At 41.3% G+C, this 18,561-nt stretch overlaps 1 protein-coding gene across 4 annotated transcripts in view; it reads right to left on the bottom strand.

The window, feature by feature from the left end:
- LOC140478754 (neprilysin-like) overlaps window positions 1-18,561 on the bottom strand; it is a 193,849-nt gene that overhangs the window by 62,569 nt on the left and 112,719 nt on the right. For all 4 annotated transcript variants that reach the window (XM_072572090.1, XM_072572091.1, XM_072572093.1 and 1 more), the window contains exons 9-11: window positions 18,068-18,202; window positions 10,917-11,018; window positions 2,722-2,858 (exon numbers count right to left, since the gene is read on the bottom strand). In XM_072572090.1, coding sequence (XP_072428191.1) covers window positions 2,722-2,858; window positions 10,917-11,018; window positions 18,068-18,202 — 374 coding nt within the window. The remainder of the gene's footprint in view (window positions 1-2,721; window positions 2,859-10,916; window positions 11,019-18,067; window positions 18,203-18,561) is intronic.

Below are 18,561 nucleotides of genomic sequence, written 5' to 3'. Positions count from 1 at the left end.
GGAAGACACTACTTGCTGACTACTTCCTGATGGAATGTGGGCAAAGGTTTGAAAGTTTCTCCAAGGAGGACAAGCATAATGGAACGATCCAACTATTTGGAGTATTCTGCAGCAGCGAGGCTATCCTTCACAACACTGGAAGCAGGTAGGACCTCAGTATGTGGTGACACTTGGTGTTTGTGTAATGAGGGTCTACGCACAGCTTGATGCAGCCACACTCAAAGGTGACCATCAGGATAAGGACAACATTGTGCATATTCTTCCCCCTTGTCCAGAGTTTTGTACATGGAGTCCCTGCAGACACAGTCTATCTTAGGCCACCAGATGAAGTGGAAGATGGTTCAGGTGACTGTAACTGTGCAGTTTTGGGGGATGGGCCAGACCTTCACCATACACAACAACAGATCGAGTGCCTCACACCTGATGACCAGGTTTTCACCTACAATGGACAGGGATCAGTGCTCCCAAAAGACCAGTTTCTGCTTCATCGTCGTGATGCACTTCTCCCACGATCTTGCGCACACCCCAATCCCTCCAAATGATATTCCCAGCACCTTCAGGTAATCTGTCCTGATGGTGAATGGATTGAAGGATTGGTCAGCCTAATTCCCAAAGAACATGGCCTCAATCTTGTCTCAATTTACCTCTTAAGGCCAGTTTGAACTTTCATTTCACTATCATTGGCTGTGGCCTCATTATTTGTGCCCTAAAAGCTCTCAGCCTTTCTGACTCGCTTTCCTTCTTCAAACCTCCCACTTCAACTAAGCCTGTCTGAAATAAGTATCGCTTTGGATCATAGTCCATATCACTCTCTAGTCAAGAACCTTGGAATGTCTTTTACTATTTTAAAATCTCTACATAAATGCATGTCGTTGGTGCAGCAGAGCAATCTGGAGTGATCTTATGCTAATTTCTTAGCTGAGTATCCCAGGCCTATTATCCGACGCTAATATATAATTATATAAGTGCGACATTCATCGAGAAGGGTTAAGTTACAACAGCATTCATTTTTTCAAATAAAACGGAATTTAATGCCTCCTTTTGTATTGAGTTTGGTGACAAGATATGGAAAGTAGAAATTCTTTAACAAACTGATACCAAATTGGTGAAAGAGGCAGACATTTCCAAGGTTTTATTGTAAATCCATTGTTTAACATAAGTACCAGTTTCCACCTTCCCCTTCTAGATCCTTTCCCTGATACAAGCCTCTCACCCCACTGGTGAAGAAAACAACTGGTTTCCTTTTTTCTGTTCAAAGATGCCATACACAAATCTGCATATTTTTCACCACCACCAAATCACCAAATGTTACAAATTAAAACAACAACTAAAAAGCTAATAAACTAACAAGCACTACCCATCAGGAGCAGTGCAACAATAACAAATATGGGGAGGGGATAGGCAAAGAGGGAAGGAACTAATTTAAAATGGAGTTGGAGAGAGAAATATTGCTGTCCAACCATCTCTCTAAAGGCATTGAGGGTGTTACTGGACATAGCATGCCGCCTGTCTAAGTACACTAGAGAATGGACATATCAGAGAAGAGGGTCAGGCGGTCAGGAACAATTAAGCTCCATGGCCAAGAACCCAGCTGTATTTTTGAAAATTTCTTCTCATATCTGGAAGTGTTATTACGCACAACTAAATGGCTTTCTGACCACCACCAAATCACCTGTAGGACATTTCAAATATTGTCCATCACCAGTAAATCACCCGTGTTTCCAACTAATCAAATTATGTGCAATATTTGGCAAGGGCAATACACAGCACCAAAGGTGAGGGAGAGAAAGAGAGGGGGCTAAATCAACTGGAGTTGGAAGGGAGGATAAGTCACTCCACCACCTATGGTGCCCACTATTCTCTAAAAGCATTTTGATTATTGGCGGACGCTGTGTTTCCTTTCCAAGGACCCCTGGCACAAAGGGCAGACAGTCGGCAGATACAAGCCTCTCCACCATCTGGACCTGTTAATGGCTAAATTGGCCATGCCCAGCAGCACACCCATGAAGAGGCCCTCCAACCTGGTCACACTTCTCCGCATCAATGCCCAAAGATCAGGAAGAAGAATCTTTATCTTTCTAATCAATCTGTTATAGCCCACCTCTGGAGCAAGTGGAACTTAAACCCAGGCCTCCTGTCTCAGAGGTAGGGACACTATCACTGCATCACAAGAACCCTAACTATCCAACTTAAAGACAAAGTGCGATGAGCATTACCTGCAATGGAATTGTTCCGTCTTACCGTTAGAGTGACCTATATTTCTAACACTGACAGGGTCCCTGCCACCTTCCCACCTCAGCCCCAATGAAATCAGTGGCAGGAAAGGTCATGGATGACCTTCCCACCTTATACCCAATAGGGGGCAATCAGAAAGCAAACATTGCCTGCAGGTGAGGGCATGGTTTCTCTTGTTCACTGGCAGTCATGATTGTCCACCTGTTTGACAGACCTGGCATCAGGAAAGGTGTGGGGAAAGTACTGGTAAGGCTCTGTTCCTCTCCAATCCCATATTGTTGATTCCCTCAAACCCTAAGACTCCAAGTGCTGGTGTCCTTGACACCAGGGAGGCTCACTGCATGATTGGTACTCAACATGGAAGGCCTTCCCAAAAAGTCACATCCCCAGACTCTAGCTGGTTCTCCAACCTACATGCATGATCCTGGAGGCCCACAATAAATGCTGCAAATAGACATTACATCATGTTAATTCTTGCATACGTACCTCGGCTTATATTTACTCAGAATAGGTGCCAGCTTCTCAAGATACTCTGGTGCATAAACAACAATTGGTTCATTATCTGTCACATGCAGGTTCACAGTAGAGAGAATCTCATTGGTGAAATCCTTCCAGCTGAATTCCTGAAATAAGAAAACACAGAAACTGAACATGAAAATTCATATTTACAAATCACAGGAATTGAACACTGAACTTCATATTTAATAATCAGTAAGTAAATAAAAACTCCATTCTTTCACACTTAACATTCATGAACTCAATAAGCTGTCACTTGAAAAGAAACTCAAGATATTAAGCATCATCAGCACCAAAAATCACTGTAAAGTGCACAAGTTATTGTTCATACCTACCTGGTTCACTAATACCTTGCAGAGAAGGAAATCTATGATCCTTACTGGTCTGGGATTATATATGTGACTCCAGTCCCACTCCCACATGGCTGACTCTTAGCTGCCCCCTGACATAGCCCAGCAAGCAGGCTGACACCATCTTCTTAGGATAATTAAGGATGAACAATGATAGCAATGGCCTGTCTGAAGCATGAGTACAGAGAGAAAGAAAGTGCTGATGCAAACTTCAAGTACACAGCTCCTTACACATTTTACTTAAAAATTCCAAAAACAGGTAGAAAAGGTGTTGAGCAATTAAACAGTCAGCTATTTCTACCAAGTTGGAAATTCGGTACCAAGGGGAATAGGTTGCAAATTAATGTCAGATTGTTCAAAAATAAAGTTACGAGACTAATGTTGTAGAAGAAAAAGACTTAGAGCTTCAGGTACATAATTCTTTGGAGTTTGTGTCACATGTAGACAACGTGATTAAGAAGGCATTTAGCACACTTGCCTTCATTGCTCAGACCTGTGAGTATGGGAATTGGGAAGTCATGTTGAGGGTTTACAAGATATTGGTGAGGCCTTTCTGAAGTACTGTGTTTAGTTCTGTTCGTACTGTTATCAGAAGGATATTATTAAGCTGCAGAGGGTTCAGAAAAGATTTATCTGGATGTTGCCAGGAATGGAAAGCATAGTTATAAGGAGAGGCTGCATAGGATGGGACCTTTTTCACTGGAGTGTAGTAGGTTTAAAAATCTTCTAGAGATGTTTAAAATCATGAGGGGTGAATAGTTGGTGTCTTTTCCATATGGTGGGGGACAAGGGCCATATTTTTTTTAAGGTGAGAGGAGAAAGATTTAAAAAGAACATGAGGAGCATTTCTTTTTACAGTGTGTGGTTCTTGTATGAAATGAATTTCCAAAGGAAGTGATGGATGCAGGTACACTTACAATATTTAAAAGTATTTGGATAAGTACATAAGGAAATGTTTGGAGGGATATGGGCCAAGTGCAGAGAGGTGGCACTAGTTTAGTTTCGGATTACAGTTGGCATGGACTGGTTGGACTGAAGGATCTGTTTCTGTACAGTAAGTCTGTGTGACTCTATGATTCTAGACTCTTCTATTGGGTGATAGAAGTTAATTGCTTGCTTCCACAAACAGCAACCAATATAAGATCAATTGTAAATTTTAAATCTGAAAAAGCTAGGTTTTTATTAACTTGAGCATACAGCGTATGGGGAACAATATGGCCCTCCATTGCAGATCATGATCTAAATGAATGGTTGCAGCTCCAATAGCACTGTACTGCTATCATGAAAGGGATAGGCAGAAGATATATGGCAACACATTCACTGGCAGGTCTAAAAATCCTGACTTGCAACTATATCACTATTCCTTTACTGCCGTTGAAACTTCCTCCCTCAGAGCACTGTATGTCTACCTAAGTCACATGGTCAACAGCAGTTCATGAAGACTCCACCATTACAATACTATATGGACTCTAGCCAAGTTTGCAATTGACACAAAAATAGGTGCAAAGACAACTGTGTAGATGACAGATATTGACAGATTAATTAAGTAGGCAAAAAACTTAGAAGATGGGATATAATGATGGGAAATGTGAGGTAATGCACTTTGGCAGGAAGAATAGAGGTGGTGTGTATTATTTAAATGCTGAAACATTATAGAAAGATATAGCATAGAGGGATTTGAAAGTCCTCATGAATAAAACAAAAAAATTGCATACAAGTTCATTAGATATTGGGGAAGGTACTTGGAATTGAGTATGAAAGTAGGGAAATTGTAGAATTACAGTTTGACACAAAAAGGCCATTCAGCTGATTGTGCTTGCACCAGTTCTATCACCTAATGCCAATCTCTAGTCTTTTCCCCATATCTCTGAACAGCATTTTGATCTAAATAACAAGCCAATGCCCTCTTGAATACCTCAATTGAACTTGTCTCTGTCAGATTTCCAGGCAGTGCATTCCATAGCCTAACTACTTGCTGTGTGTAAAGGTTTATTCTCATGTCCATTTGCACATCCCTTCAAATCTATACCCTTCCATTCTTTTTTTCTTTTACCAGCAGGAACAGCTTATCCTATCTACTCATGACTTTGAAAACCTCTATTCCTTAAAGTGAAGAAGGCGGAGATTAAATTTGATAAAGTGCCAACTTTTTCAATCTATTCTCATAACTGAAGTCTGAAGTCATAATTGAACTTAAGTCTTGCTAAAACTATACAAGCCACTGGTCAGACTGAAATACACTGGACAGTTCTGGTTCCCTTATCTAAAGAAAGACATACTGACCTTGAAGGTAATCCAGGGAAGGTTCACTCGGTTGATTGTAAGTATGGATGAATTTTCTTATGAGGAGAGGTTAATTAGATTGGACCTATGTTTATTGGAATTTAGAAGAATGAAAGGCAACCTTATTGAAACATGCATGATTCTTATCGGATTTCAGAGAGTAGATGCAGAAAAGGCCAGTCAGCTGAGAGTGCTTCTACAGGTTGTATTACTTCATGCCAATCTCCTGTCCTTTCCCCAAATGTTTTTTTCTTTGTGAGAGAATCTCGGACGAGAAAGCCCAATCTCAGAGGAAGAAGTCTTTACCATAGGGAATAGTGAAGGCTGGGTTATTAAAAATATTCAAGGCAGAGATAGACTGTCCTTTAAATCAGTGAGGGAATCAAGGGTTAGAGGGAAAAAAGACAGGAAAGTGGAGTTGAGGATTATCATGTCAACCATAATCTCATTGAATGGCAGAACAGATTCAATGGACTGAATAGCCTACTTTTGTTCCTAGATCTTATGATCTTATGGACTTGAGGGAAATTGGACAATAAATTCTGACTGGTCAGTGATGCACTGACATCCGATGAATGAATGTAAAAAAAGGTTCAGAGGATAAATGACCTATTATAAGACCATAAGACCATAAGACATAGGAGTGGAAGTAAGGCCATTCGGCCCATCGAGTCCACTCCGCCATTCAATCATGGCTGATGCGCATTTCAGCTCCACTTGCCAGCGTTCTCCCCGTAGCCCTTAATTCCTCTAGACAACAAGAACCTATCAATCTCGGCCTTGAAGACATTTAGCGTCCCGGCTTCCACTGCACTCCGTGGCAATGAATTCCACAGGCCCACCACTCTCTGGCTGAAGAAATGTCTCCGCATTTCCGTTCTGAAATGACCCCCTCTAATTCTAAGGCTGTGTCCACGGGTCCTAGTCTCCTCGCCTAACAGAAACAATTTTCTAGCATCCACCTTTTCAAAGCCATGTATTATTTTGTACGTCTCTATTAGATCTCCCCTTAATCTTCTAAACTCCAACGAATACAATCCCAGTATCCTCATCCTATTCTGTTCTTATGTTCATAGAACCCAAAAGTCGGAGCTATTTAACAGCCATAGTTTCAAATTTTAATGAAAATAGTCCAAAGTATTCCCATTAAGTCATTCAGGCTATGTGCTTTACACTTACTGACCTGTCAAAGTCAATCTTAATCCATTGGAAGTTTTCAAAATGAGTTACATTTATTAAGTCAGCTAATGCTGATCAGGATGCAGCTGCAGTGCACGATTTCAGTTAGGACATCTGGTAAACCTTTTGACTTTCTTGATTCAATTTAGTTTGAATTACCATTAGCAGTGTTAGGTCATTGAACATTTGTTTGCCTTATGTTTATAAGTAGACATTTGGAGGCAATTTTAATTTTAACCTTGGCGAATCTAACAGGTTGATAAGAACTCGGGTTTTATCCCCTACCCTGTATCACATTCCATTCCGTTCAATAAGGAATTAGATTAGATGGATGTTGCACCTAATCCGATTAGCTGTTCAAAATTGAAACAATAAAGTGTAAAGCATAAGATCAAGAGGAGATTCATATGAAATGGGAGACCTTTGAGTCTGTAGCACCATTCCATAAGATCATTGCTGTCTGCTTTTGTTTTGAATTCCACATTTTGTAATTACATACCTCTTAATCCCTTCTCACAAATCACATGAACATTAATCTTTCCAATTCCTTCTTAAACATACTCAATGATTCCCCTTTACTGCCTTCTGAAGCAGAGTTCCAAAGTTGCACAACCTTCTGTGAAAACAAATTGTCCTCATCCTTGTTAGAGTGATAGAATCACAGAGATGTACAACACAGAAACAGACCCTTTGGTCCAACTCATCCAACCCAACCAGATATCATATTACAGCAATTGGCCCATACTCCTTAAACTCTTCCTACTCATATATCCATCCAGATGCCTTTTAAACATTGCCTTGCAATTCTACCAGCCTCCACCACTTCCTCCATGCACGCACCGCCTTCTGTGTGGAAAAGTTGCCCCTTAGGTCCCTTTTAAATTTTTCCCCTCTCTGGACTCCCTCATCCCAAGAAAAAAACCTTGTCTATTTATATTATCCATGCCTCTCATGATTTTATAAACCTCTATAAGGTCACCCCCTCAGCCTCTGACAATCCAAAGAAAACAGCCCTATTCAGCCTCTCCCTAAAGCTCAAATGCTCCAAACTTGGCAAAATCTTCTAAAAATATTTCTGAACCCTTTCAAGTTTGATTACATCCTTTCGATAGGAGGGAGACCAGAACTGCATACAGTATTCCAAAAGTGGCCTAACCAATGTCCTGGACAGCCGCTACATGACCTCCTAAGTCCTATACTCAATGCTCTCAAAGGGTGACTCTTGATTTTTAAACAGTGAGCCACAGCTCAGTACTGATCCACAAGAGGGAACATATTTCAAGAACATTCAGAAACTTATTCACTTTGATCAAGTAATCCTCTCACTCTTTTAGACTCCTGTGGAAACAAGCTCAATCTGTCGAACCTATCCTTCTAGTGCAACCCATTCATTTAAGTATCAATCTACTAAGCCTTTTGGAACCATCTCCATCTTAAAACTAATCCACAATTCAATTACATCTTGATTGATTTAGGTCTTTATGCCAGTTACATATTGTAGTTACATAATTCTTAATCCCTTCTCACAAATCACACAAGCTTACAGCAGATAAAAAGGCAAATGCCATGGTAGAGAAGTTTTGACATAAAATCGTAATTGCTGGAGATACCCAGCAGGATTGGAAATATCTGTGAGAGAACCTTCAATTCCAAAGAATAGTCAGATTGGACTTCAAATGTTAACTCTATTTCTCTCTCCAGAGATGCTGCCCGAGCTGCTGAGATTCTCCAGCAATTTCTGTTCAAATTTCAGCTAATATGTTGGTGAGGTGAGGTGCTGGAAGACTGGAGGTTGGCAAACGTGGTGCCACAGTTTAAGAAGGGTGGTAAAGACTAGCCAGGGAACTATAGACCGGTGAACCTGACCTCGGTGGTGGGCAAGTTGTTGGAGGGAATCCTAAGGAATAGGATGTACATGTATTTGGAAAGGCAAGGACTGATTCGGGATAATCAACATGGCCTTGTGCGTGGGAAATCATGTCTTACAAACTTGATTGAGTTGTTTGAAGAAGTAACAAAGAAGATTGATGAGGGCAGAGTAGTAGACGTGGTCTATATGGACTTCAGTAAGATGTTTGACAAGGTTCCCCATGGGAGACTGGTTAGTAAGGTTAGATCACACGGAATAAAGGGAGCACTAGCTGTTTGGATACAGAACTGGCTCAAAGGTAGAAGACAGAGGATGGTGGTGGAGGGTTGTTTTTCAGATTGGAGGCCTGTGACCAGTGGAGTTCCACAAGGATCGGTGCTGGGCCCTCTACTTCTTGTCATTTACATAAATGATTTGGATGCGAGTATAAGAGGTACAGTTAGTAAGTTTGCAGATGACACCAAAATTGGAGCTGTTGTGGACAGCGAAGAGGATTACCTCAGATTACAACAGGATCTGGACCAGATGGGCCAATGGGCTGAGAAGTGGCAGATGGAGTTTAATTCAGACAAATGCGAGGTGCTGCATTTTGGGAAAGCAAATCTTAAATTAATGGTAAGGTCCTCGGGAGAGTTGCTGAACAAAGAGACCTTGGAGTGCAGGTTCATAGCTTCTTGAAAGTGGAGTTGCAGGTAGATAGGATAGTGAAGAAGGCGTTTGGTATGCTTTCCTTTATTGGTCAGAGTACTGAGTACAGGAGTTGGGAGGTCATGTTGCGGCTGTACAGGACATTGGTTAGACCACTGTTGGAATATTGCATGCAGTTCTGGTCTCCCTCCTATTGGAAAGATATTGTGAAACTTGAAAGGGTTCCGAAAAGATTTACAAGGATGTTGCCAGGCTTGGAGGATTTGAGCTACAAGGAGAGGCCGAACAGGCTGGGGCTTTTTTCCCTAGAGTGTTGGAGGCTGATGGGTGACCTTATAGAGGTTTACAAAATTTTGAGGGGCATGGATAGGATAAATAGACAAAGTCTTTTCCCTGGGGTCAGGGAGGCTAGAACTAGAGGGCATAGGTTTAGGGTGAGAGAGGAAAGATATAAAAGAGACCTAAGAGGCAACTTTGTCATGCAGAGGGTGGTACGTGTATGGAATGAGCTGCCAGAGGATGTGGTGGAGGCTGGTACAATTGCAACATCTAAGAGGCATTTGGATGGGTATATGAATAGGAAGGGTTTGGAGGGATATGGGCCGGGTGCTGGCAAGTGGGACTAGATTGGGTTGGGATATCTGGTCAGCATGGACAGGTTGGACCGAAGGGTCTGTTTCCATGCTGTAAATCTCTATGACTCTAAGACTCTATGTTGATTTAGCTAAAGCTTTCCCTCTTTGTTAATTTAAAACAAAACAGTGAACCAATATCATCAACTCTTGAAACGTTCAGCCACTGAAATGGCCAACAGTACTTTTCAAGTTCAAATCCACTGAAGCAAATTTGGCAGTTCAGTGAAATTTGAGAGAATTTAAAATGAGGGTTTTGTTGATGAATAAGACTATTCCAAAGATCGCTGTGACATCAGAATCAGATCAGATTAATCCTAAGAAGCTGCATCCTCTGTCAGCAGGCCAATTCCTCTCCATCACTCTCTGAAAAGGCACCTTTGTCAATAGGCTATTTCCTCTCCATCACTCTCTATAATGCCACATCTCTCAATGGACCATTTCCTCTCCATCAATCTCTCTAATGCCACCACTGGCAATGGACTATTTCATCTTCAATGGCATCACTGTGAATTGGCCATTTGCATTCTGTCACTCTCTCCAATGCCACCTTTGCCTCAGCAGAGTTTGGCTACTCCTCACAAAGCCAGGAAATCAGCAGCTAACCAGATCGCCAGCTAAGTGTGGATCACCTACAGCAGTGGAGCTCAGTGGCCGCTCATGATGTTCAGAAACCATTCCCTCTCAGCCACTCAAATTGGCTCCATGAATATCTCAACAGATGCACTTTATTTAGCTTTCTAAAACCTGCTGGAGAAAACTGTAAAGAGACAACACTGTCAAAACTGTTAGAAAAATAAAGACGATGACGCATCTGGTTAATTTTCCACCATCTCTTTATTAAAGGTAATGGTGTTGTGACTTAACATAACAAGCAATCTCTATCAAATAGCATAGATGGAGCCAGAGATGATATGGAGAGTTTTAGCCTTCAGAGGTTCAAAGGCATCTTGTTCCTCTCAAGCAGGGTGAACTCATCTCATACCATGCTTCAATTTGTTCATATACTGGATCCTGAGGTATTATTTTCAAAAGAAAATCTGTCTAATTTGCATTAAAATACAATAGTGTGCTGGCATATTGCAACATTCCAGCACCGTTTGGCATTCACACTGGATATCAATGGGAGAATAGTTTCCACTCTCTATCCACTAGCTTCTGATTCTGGCAAGCCACATCATTTCATTCAAGAAACCATCTTACCTTAGTATCAACTGTGATAGGGAAGTTTGCGGTCAAGTTTTGCAAAGTCATTTTGTGGTAGAGTTGATTAGGATCAGTTCTGTCTACAGATTTGGTTGTTGCCTGTGAAATAAAATACTTTGGTATGAATATTCTTATTAGCTTATTTCAATTTATCACGTTATTCTCATTTTCATCAAACAATAATTGTGCAAAAATAGTACAAGTTATTCAGTGCCATGCCTGTACCTTAGTTTGTTGCACTCTTGTCTTCAAATCAGACGTTTGCATGTTCAAGGCCTACTCCAGAAGTTGGAGAACATAATCTGATACTCCCAGTGCTAGATTGAGGACCCCATATTGGATTAGCCCAGGTTTGTTGAGGCAAAGATGGCATTGTGGAGAGTGAAAGAGTGCAAATAGCTCATTGTAAGAAGTACCACTGGATAGAGTGATGCAGTGAAAATGGCCCATTGTCAGAGGCAGGATTGGAAAGAATGATACAGTGGAAATGGCCCATTGTCAGAGGTGCCATTGGATAGAGTGGTATAGTGGAAATGGCCCATTATCAGACGTATGATTGGATACAGTGATAAAGTGGAAATGGCCCATTGACAGAGGTGCCATTGGATAAAGTGACACAGTGGAAATAGCGCATTATCAGAGGTATGATTGGATAGAGTGATATAGTGGAAATGGCCCATTGTCAGAGAGATGATTGGATAGATTGATACAGTGAAATTGGCCCATTGTCAGAGGCATGGTTGAATAGAGTGATACAGTGGAAATGGCTCATTGTCAGAGGTGTCATTGGATAGAGTGGTGTGGTGGAAGTGGCCCAGTTTCAGAGCTGCCAAAACCAACACCACTCCCCCCTCCCCACCCCACCTCACCTCCCAATCCCTGCAACCTGCTTTTACCAAGGCTACATCTTTGGATTCATATAGTGATATCATGAGTTATGTCGGCAGTGGGGTTGGCACAGAAGTCGGGACTTAATATGCTTGCCTCCAAGCTAAGTTTAAAGTTAATAAAAAATCCTGGCTAAATTGCAGTTTGCACTTCACTGCTCCACTGCACAGAGTAGGAGAGGATTGGAATTGTTCTGTTCACCACATGCAGGAAAACACGAGTACTGCTTTACAATCTAGCAATCAAAGCCAGTTGTTTGTAGGATTCTGATTGTAGTTGTTCCGGAACATGCAGTCTGCTGATTTTCATAAAGCAAGCAAGTTATCTGCTAAGTTAGCCTAGCATTACTAGATAAGAAGAAAATTAAAGCATAGCTTTTGCACACTTGGAATTTTGGTGTTGTTACATCAATGTTTAACATCCCCAGGCCAAGTTCCACTATGGGCAGTTTAAAAAGGGACATTAACAACAAAAACCATTTTATTTTTCCAGCATATTTCACATAACGAAACATCCTAAAGAGAGCAACTCATACAGAAAGAACTTTTGACAGCCAGCTAAAACAAAGGTAACTTTAGTACAGATGATAAAGAAAAGCAAATGATGCAGGCAGTGTTTACCAACAGAATTGTCAAGCTTAGGGGAGGAGGATGAGTCAAAAGGGAAAGGTTTTGTGCAGGAATTATGGAGTTTAGGGCCAAAGGAGATGAGGACCTTGCCAATAATGATCCGGCGGTGAAATTTAGAGATACACAATTTACTGGCAAACTTATTTTAAACTAATTAACTGCGTGCCAAAGAAATGGACAGAGCAATGTTATTTGAATTGAATAAATGTATGCAAAGCTTAATCACTGGGGCACTGCAATGTAATATATTCCAGTAACACAAGACTGATGATGAGGACTGTTACAAAGAAAACAATTTAATATTATCTCCAAAGAATCCTGATGAAAGAGCAATTAATGTACGAATACTCAGCATCAGAATGAACATAGAGGGGTATAATTTTGAAATTGTGTGTCAGTGTAAAATGCTTGATAGTTAGACAGGCACCTGTTGTACTTCTCTCCTTACTTTTATTTTCTGTGACCTTGAGCCAAATGGACGCCCACGAAATGTGGGACGAATTACAGAGCTTGCATGCGATAAGTGTGTTTAGAAAGCTCCTTATTATAGTTTGGAGCTGTGAAGCTGAAACAAAAGTGTGCAGAATACATGGATCACAAACAGCCCATTTCTCTCCTTTTGCCTTTCTATCGAAAGCAGACTTTCAGGCAGTTTTACATTTCCAAGTACCTTGGAGACACACCAATGTTCCACACAAGCTTTGATTCTCAACACTGAAGGATTAACTTTACATAGCACACAAGCCAGTTCAGAGATAGCTGTAACATTTATCCTTCCAACCATAGTTAGTGAGATTCTATGGCTTAAAAGGGGCAGCATAAGCCAAATGCAACTCTCTTCCTCTTTAATGGCAACTTGCCTGGATAGAGAAAGAAAAACTTGAATTTATGTAGCCTTCTTTAAACTCAGAACACTCCAAAGAGTTTTTTAAAATCAGCTACAAAATTAAGGAGACAGTGGAGGTGCAATGGTAATAACACTAGGCAAGTAAGTCAGATGCCCAGGTTAATGCCCTGCAGACATGGGTTCAGATCCCTCCAGAACAACAAAAAACAATTCTGAAAGAACTGCAGATGCTGGAAATCAGAAACAAAAACAAATCGCTGGAAAAGCTCAGCGGGTTTGGCAGCATCTGTGAAGAGAAATCAGAGTTAATATTTCGGGTCCAGTGACACTTCCTCAAAACCAGTAGCAGCTAGGAAAATGTTTCTTTTTTATGGAGAAGATAGGGTGGGCGAAGGGGGTAAGGAGTAAATGATAAGTGGAGACAGAGCTCGACAAGAGAGAAGAACAATTGGTCAGACAAAGGAACAGATGTCAATCAGGCAAGGATGAATGTATAGCTATTACTGGGAATTGTTAGTGGCTAATAATGGGTTTTGTGTAATAGCAAACTATGTGATACAAGGCCTGGTGTGGGGGGGTTGGGGTAGGACATGGAAGAAACTCAAGCTGTAAAATTGTTGAACTCAATATTGAATACAGAAAGCTGTAGAGTTTCCAAGTTGAAAACGAGGTGCTGTTCTTCCAGCTTGGGCTTAGCTTCACTGGAGCACCGCAACAAACCTGAGACCGAGCTTTTCACCAGGGAATAAAGTAATGCGTTGAAGTGACAGGCAACTGGAAGCTCATGGTCTTTTATTCAGACAGAACTTAGGTGTTCTGCAAAGCTACCTTATTGTAGAGAACATCGTAACTGATGGGAATCACGCTGTATTATTAGATTGAAACAAATCATGGCTGGATATTACACGACCCTACTGGATGTGTGTGTGGTGTAACGGCACACAAAACAGTTAGGTGGCTTGCTTAACCCCACATCTAAAAAATAATTAAATATTAACTAAAGTTGTTAGAATCCCATTTTATCCTGATAATGTACTTATTTGGCAACAATGGATAAGAGTGTACTTTGCATCTCTACTCATTATAGGGAAGTGTAGGTACAGAATTTAGGGAGGAGGACTATGAGATACAAATTACAATTGAAAGGTAGAAGGTATAAGTAGCTTTCACAGGCTTCAAGTTCAATTGGACCCCAGGCCCTGATGAAATGAATCCAATAATCCTGTGGGAGACAAGGAAGACGACTGCAGGGGCCCTGACATTAATTTTCTGATCTCTGGTCAGAGGAGAGGTGCCAGAGGAGGGTAAGGTACTAATGTGGTGCCACTATTCAAAAGGGTGGTAGGAATGGATCAGGAAACTGTCAAGGAGAGTAAGCATGGCTTTGTCAGCGGGAGATCATGTTTGACAGGTTTGATTGATTTTGTCAGGGAGGTGACGAGTTGTGTAGATGAGGGCAGTGCAGTTAATGCAGTCTACATGGACATCAGTAAGGCTTTTCCCATGGGTCGCATGGCAGCATGGTCAAAAAGGTAAGAGCCCATGGGATCCAGAGCAGTTTGCAGGAAGCAGAGGTTGCTTTTGTGACTGGAAGCCCATGTTCAGTGGCCAATCACAGAGCTCATTGCTGGGTCCTTTGCCCTGAATATGTAAGTTAATAATCCAGACACGAATGTAGGAGGTTTGGTCAGTATGTTTGCAGAAGACACAACATTTAGTGGTGTGGCAAACATTGAGGAGGAAAGCCTTAGACTACAGGATGATGCAGACAGTTTGATCAGACTGGCAGAGTGTAGCAAATGGAATTCAATCCAGGTACATGTGAGGTAATGCATTTTGGGAGATTTAACGAGGAAAGGGAGTATACATTAAATAGTAGGATCAATGAAGATTAGGGGAACTTGCCCTGCATATCTACACAGCCAAGAAGACAACAGGAAAAATTGGATAAGGTGCTTAATAAGGCATATGAGAGACTTACCTTTATTATTTGAGGCAAGTTGAATACAAGAACAAGGGGTTATCATGGAACTGTACATATTACTTAGGGCACAGGTGAACTACACAAGGGGTGTGACTGCATTACAGATTGTGAAGAAGAGATTCACCAGGATGTTGCCTGGGCCTGCATGTTGAGGACAGATTAAGTAGGCTGGCACTTTTTCCTTGGAGGACAGAAAACTGCAGGGGGTTCTAACTGTGGTATGCAAAATTCGAGGGGCATAGATAAGGTGGATCAGAAGAAACTTTGCCCCTTAGTCAAAGGGTCAGTTACCAGACAGCATGGATTTCAGGTAAGGGGTTGGAAATTTAGATGTTATTCAAGGAAGATATTTTTCACCCACAGAGTGTTGGGTATCCAAACCTCACTGCCTGAAAAGGTGGTGGGCATCAGAACCATCACAGTTTTAAGAAGAATACAGATGAACTCTTAAAAATGTCATAGCATGGAAAGCTGAAATGCTGGAAAATGTGATGAGAATGGATGGGTACTTGATGATCAGAATGGGCTGAAAGGCCTCCTTCCATTCTGTAAAACTCGTAGGTCCATAAGCTGCTTTAAAAGTTCTACATGAGCAAAGGCAGGAAAGTAGGTTGGCACTTCATTTTGAGTGGGTGTCCTGTATTTATCGAGGTTGTGACCTCTTCCTTCTACACGGCCTGCTCAACAGAACATGACCTCCTCAACCCACTCTCTGGGCTCTAGGTTACCTTCCCCACCCTAAACTCCTGGTGCTCACCTTCTTGGGGTAGCCAGGATCTACAGTACGTCAGGGTTTTTCATGCAGACTGACCAGTGCCCATTATCGATCATTGATACAGCCTAGAGTGATAGAGCTGCCAACTAATCAAGTTGGTCAGCAGGTACCAAAGACAGGACTTTTCCTACAAGTTGGCAACGCCGGCCATCCACAGCACAATCTGGCTGTGGGGTCGGCTTCTGTCTGGTCTGTCAGTTGACTGCCCCTGGAATTGAAAACTAATCTTAGTCACAATGCTATCATAGACAGCTGAAAGAACTCACCAGGTTCACTAATCTCTTTAAGGGAAGGCTGCTATTCTTACCTGGTCTGGTCCATGTGTGACTCCAAGCCTACAGCAATGTGGTTGACTCTGAAGTGGCCCAGCAAGACACTCAGCTCAGTGATAATTAGGAATGGACAACAAATGCTAGCCTGGCCGCAACACCCACATCCCAGGAGACAGTAAAATTAAAGTACTGTTGAATTGTGTTTTCTGTGTTAAGGTAGGAAGACATATTGCACACAGCAGAATCCTCCAAGAAGATTATTGCATTTGAGTAATGTTAATTGCTGGATAATATTAGTCAGGATGCTAGAAGGAACTCCCCAACACATCATCATTGAATCCCTACAGTGTGGAAACAGGCCCTTTAGCCCAACAAGTCCTCAGCAAACCTCCGAAGAGTAACCCACCCAAACCCATTCCCCTATCCTATTGCTGTACATTTACTCCTGATTAATGCATCTATTCTTCACATCTCTGTAGGCATTTAGCATGGCTAAGTCACCTAGCCTATACATGTTTGGATTGTGGTAGGAAACCAAAGCACCCAGACGAAACCCAAGCAGACACAGGTAGAGCATGCAAGCTCTTAACAGACAGTTGCCTGAGGCTGGAATCGAACCCAGCACTATGAGGCAGCAATGTTAACCACTGAGCCACCGTGCTGCCCATACTTCTTGAAAGTAATGCTATAGAATCCATTACATCTTTCTGAGAAGGCAGAGTATAGTCGTGAGGATTGGTGTTGGGGTATGGGGGGGCATGTGGTGGTATTGGGAGCACAGTTTAGTATTTCATCTGACAGACAACACTTGTAGTACTGACATTTTCCTGATGGCAACCTACAACTGGAGTGCCATTGGAATCAATACCAGGTCCATAATTACTTATAATATTTATTAATGACACGGATGATAGAAGTGAATGCATGTTTGCAAGGTTAGTGGACAGAGCGAATATAGAAAAGTTAATTGATGGGTTAAAAATAAACTAGGCAAACAGAATGTACTATGGGAAAATTAGTATAAAAAGAATAGAAGAGCTGACTATTATTTAATTGATGGAAAAGTGCAGAAAGCTATGGAAAAGAGGGGTTGACATATTATAGTACATAAAACACAAAATGCTAACATTATGTTCAATGGGTAATAGGGAAGGCAAATGAAATGTTGATCTTTATTTCAAAGGGAACAGAGTTCAAAACTAGGGAGGTCTTGCTAAAAATATATAATGCATAGTCAGATCACAGCTGGAATATTGTGATCATTTTTGGTTCCTTCATCAGAGGAAAGACATACTCGCATTGAAGGCTGCCCAGAGAAGGCTTACTATGTTGATCCCATGAACAGAGTGATTTTCTTATAAGGAGATGTTGAGTATGTGGGCTTGAACTCTTTGAAGTTTAGAAGAATGAGAGGACACTTTAATGAAACACAGGGAGCTTGGCAGGATAGATGTAAAAAGTTGTTTCCCCTTCGTGGCCCAGGCAGTAAAGCCCATACTCCATAGAATAATAAAACAAAATTCTGAGCCAAGGATCACAAGTCAAAACTCAGTTTCCTCTTTCCAAGCTTGGATTTTATGACTGATAACAACACTACAACCTCAAATAACTGTCTTTTTCAGTCAGAAACGCAGGATTTTGGTTCTGTATAGTCCAGTTATTTTCAGTACCATGGAGTGAAATCAACTCACCATATCTTATCTGTATATGTGAGGAAGCACATAAGGGGCAGTAAAAAGATAAAAGGACTTACATTAGCTAACTCCTTCTCGAACTCCAGAACCATATTCATATCATCTTCAATTTGGGAGCTATTTATGGTTAATCCTTTGTCCTTACGAACCAATGTAGCCACATTTCTCATAAACATCGAGTAAGCTTGACATGTCTGTAGGGAAATAAATAAATGGATACATAATTGTCTTGGAAAAAAAAATCTAGCTTCCCACCAGTTTTGTTAAAATAGCCAGTAGTATAATTTTGCAGTCTTATTTTTCAGGCAAAAAGGACCCCAAGGAGAGCAGATCTCTATTTAAAGCTATGACCCTTCAGTTCTGATATCATCCTGCTATATCTTTAACACCTTCCCAATGCCTCTATATTCCTTTCATGATGTGGAAACCAGAATTGTACAGTGTGGTGCAAGCAGGATTTGACATAAGTTTTGACTAATCTTCTCTAGTTCTGAAATCTTATCTTCAGGGAATCATTTCCACCTTTTTGAAGAGGTGAAATTTGAATTCAGTA

This window comes from Chiloscyllium punctatum, chromosome 6 (genome assembly GCF_047496795.1).
Source record: "Chiloscyllium punctatum isolate Juve2018m chromosome 6, sChiPun1.3, whole genome shotgun sequence".
In the NCBI taxonomy this organism is placed as follows: Eukaryota; Metazoa; Chordata; class Chondrichthyes; order Orectolobiformes; family Hemiscylliidae; genus Chiloscyllium; species Chiloscyllium punctatum.
This window is presented reverse-complemented; position numbering and strand designations above follow the sequence as displayed.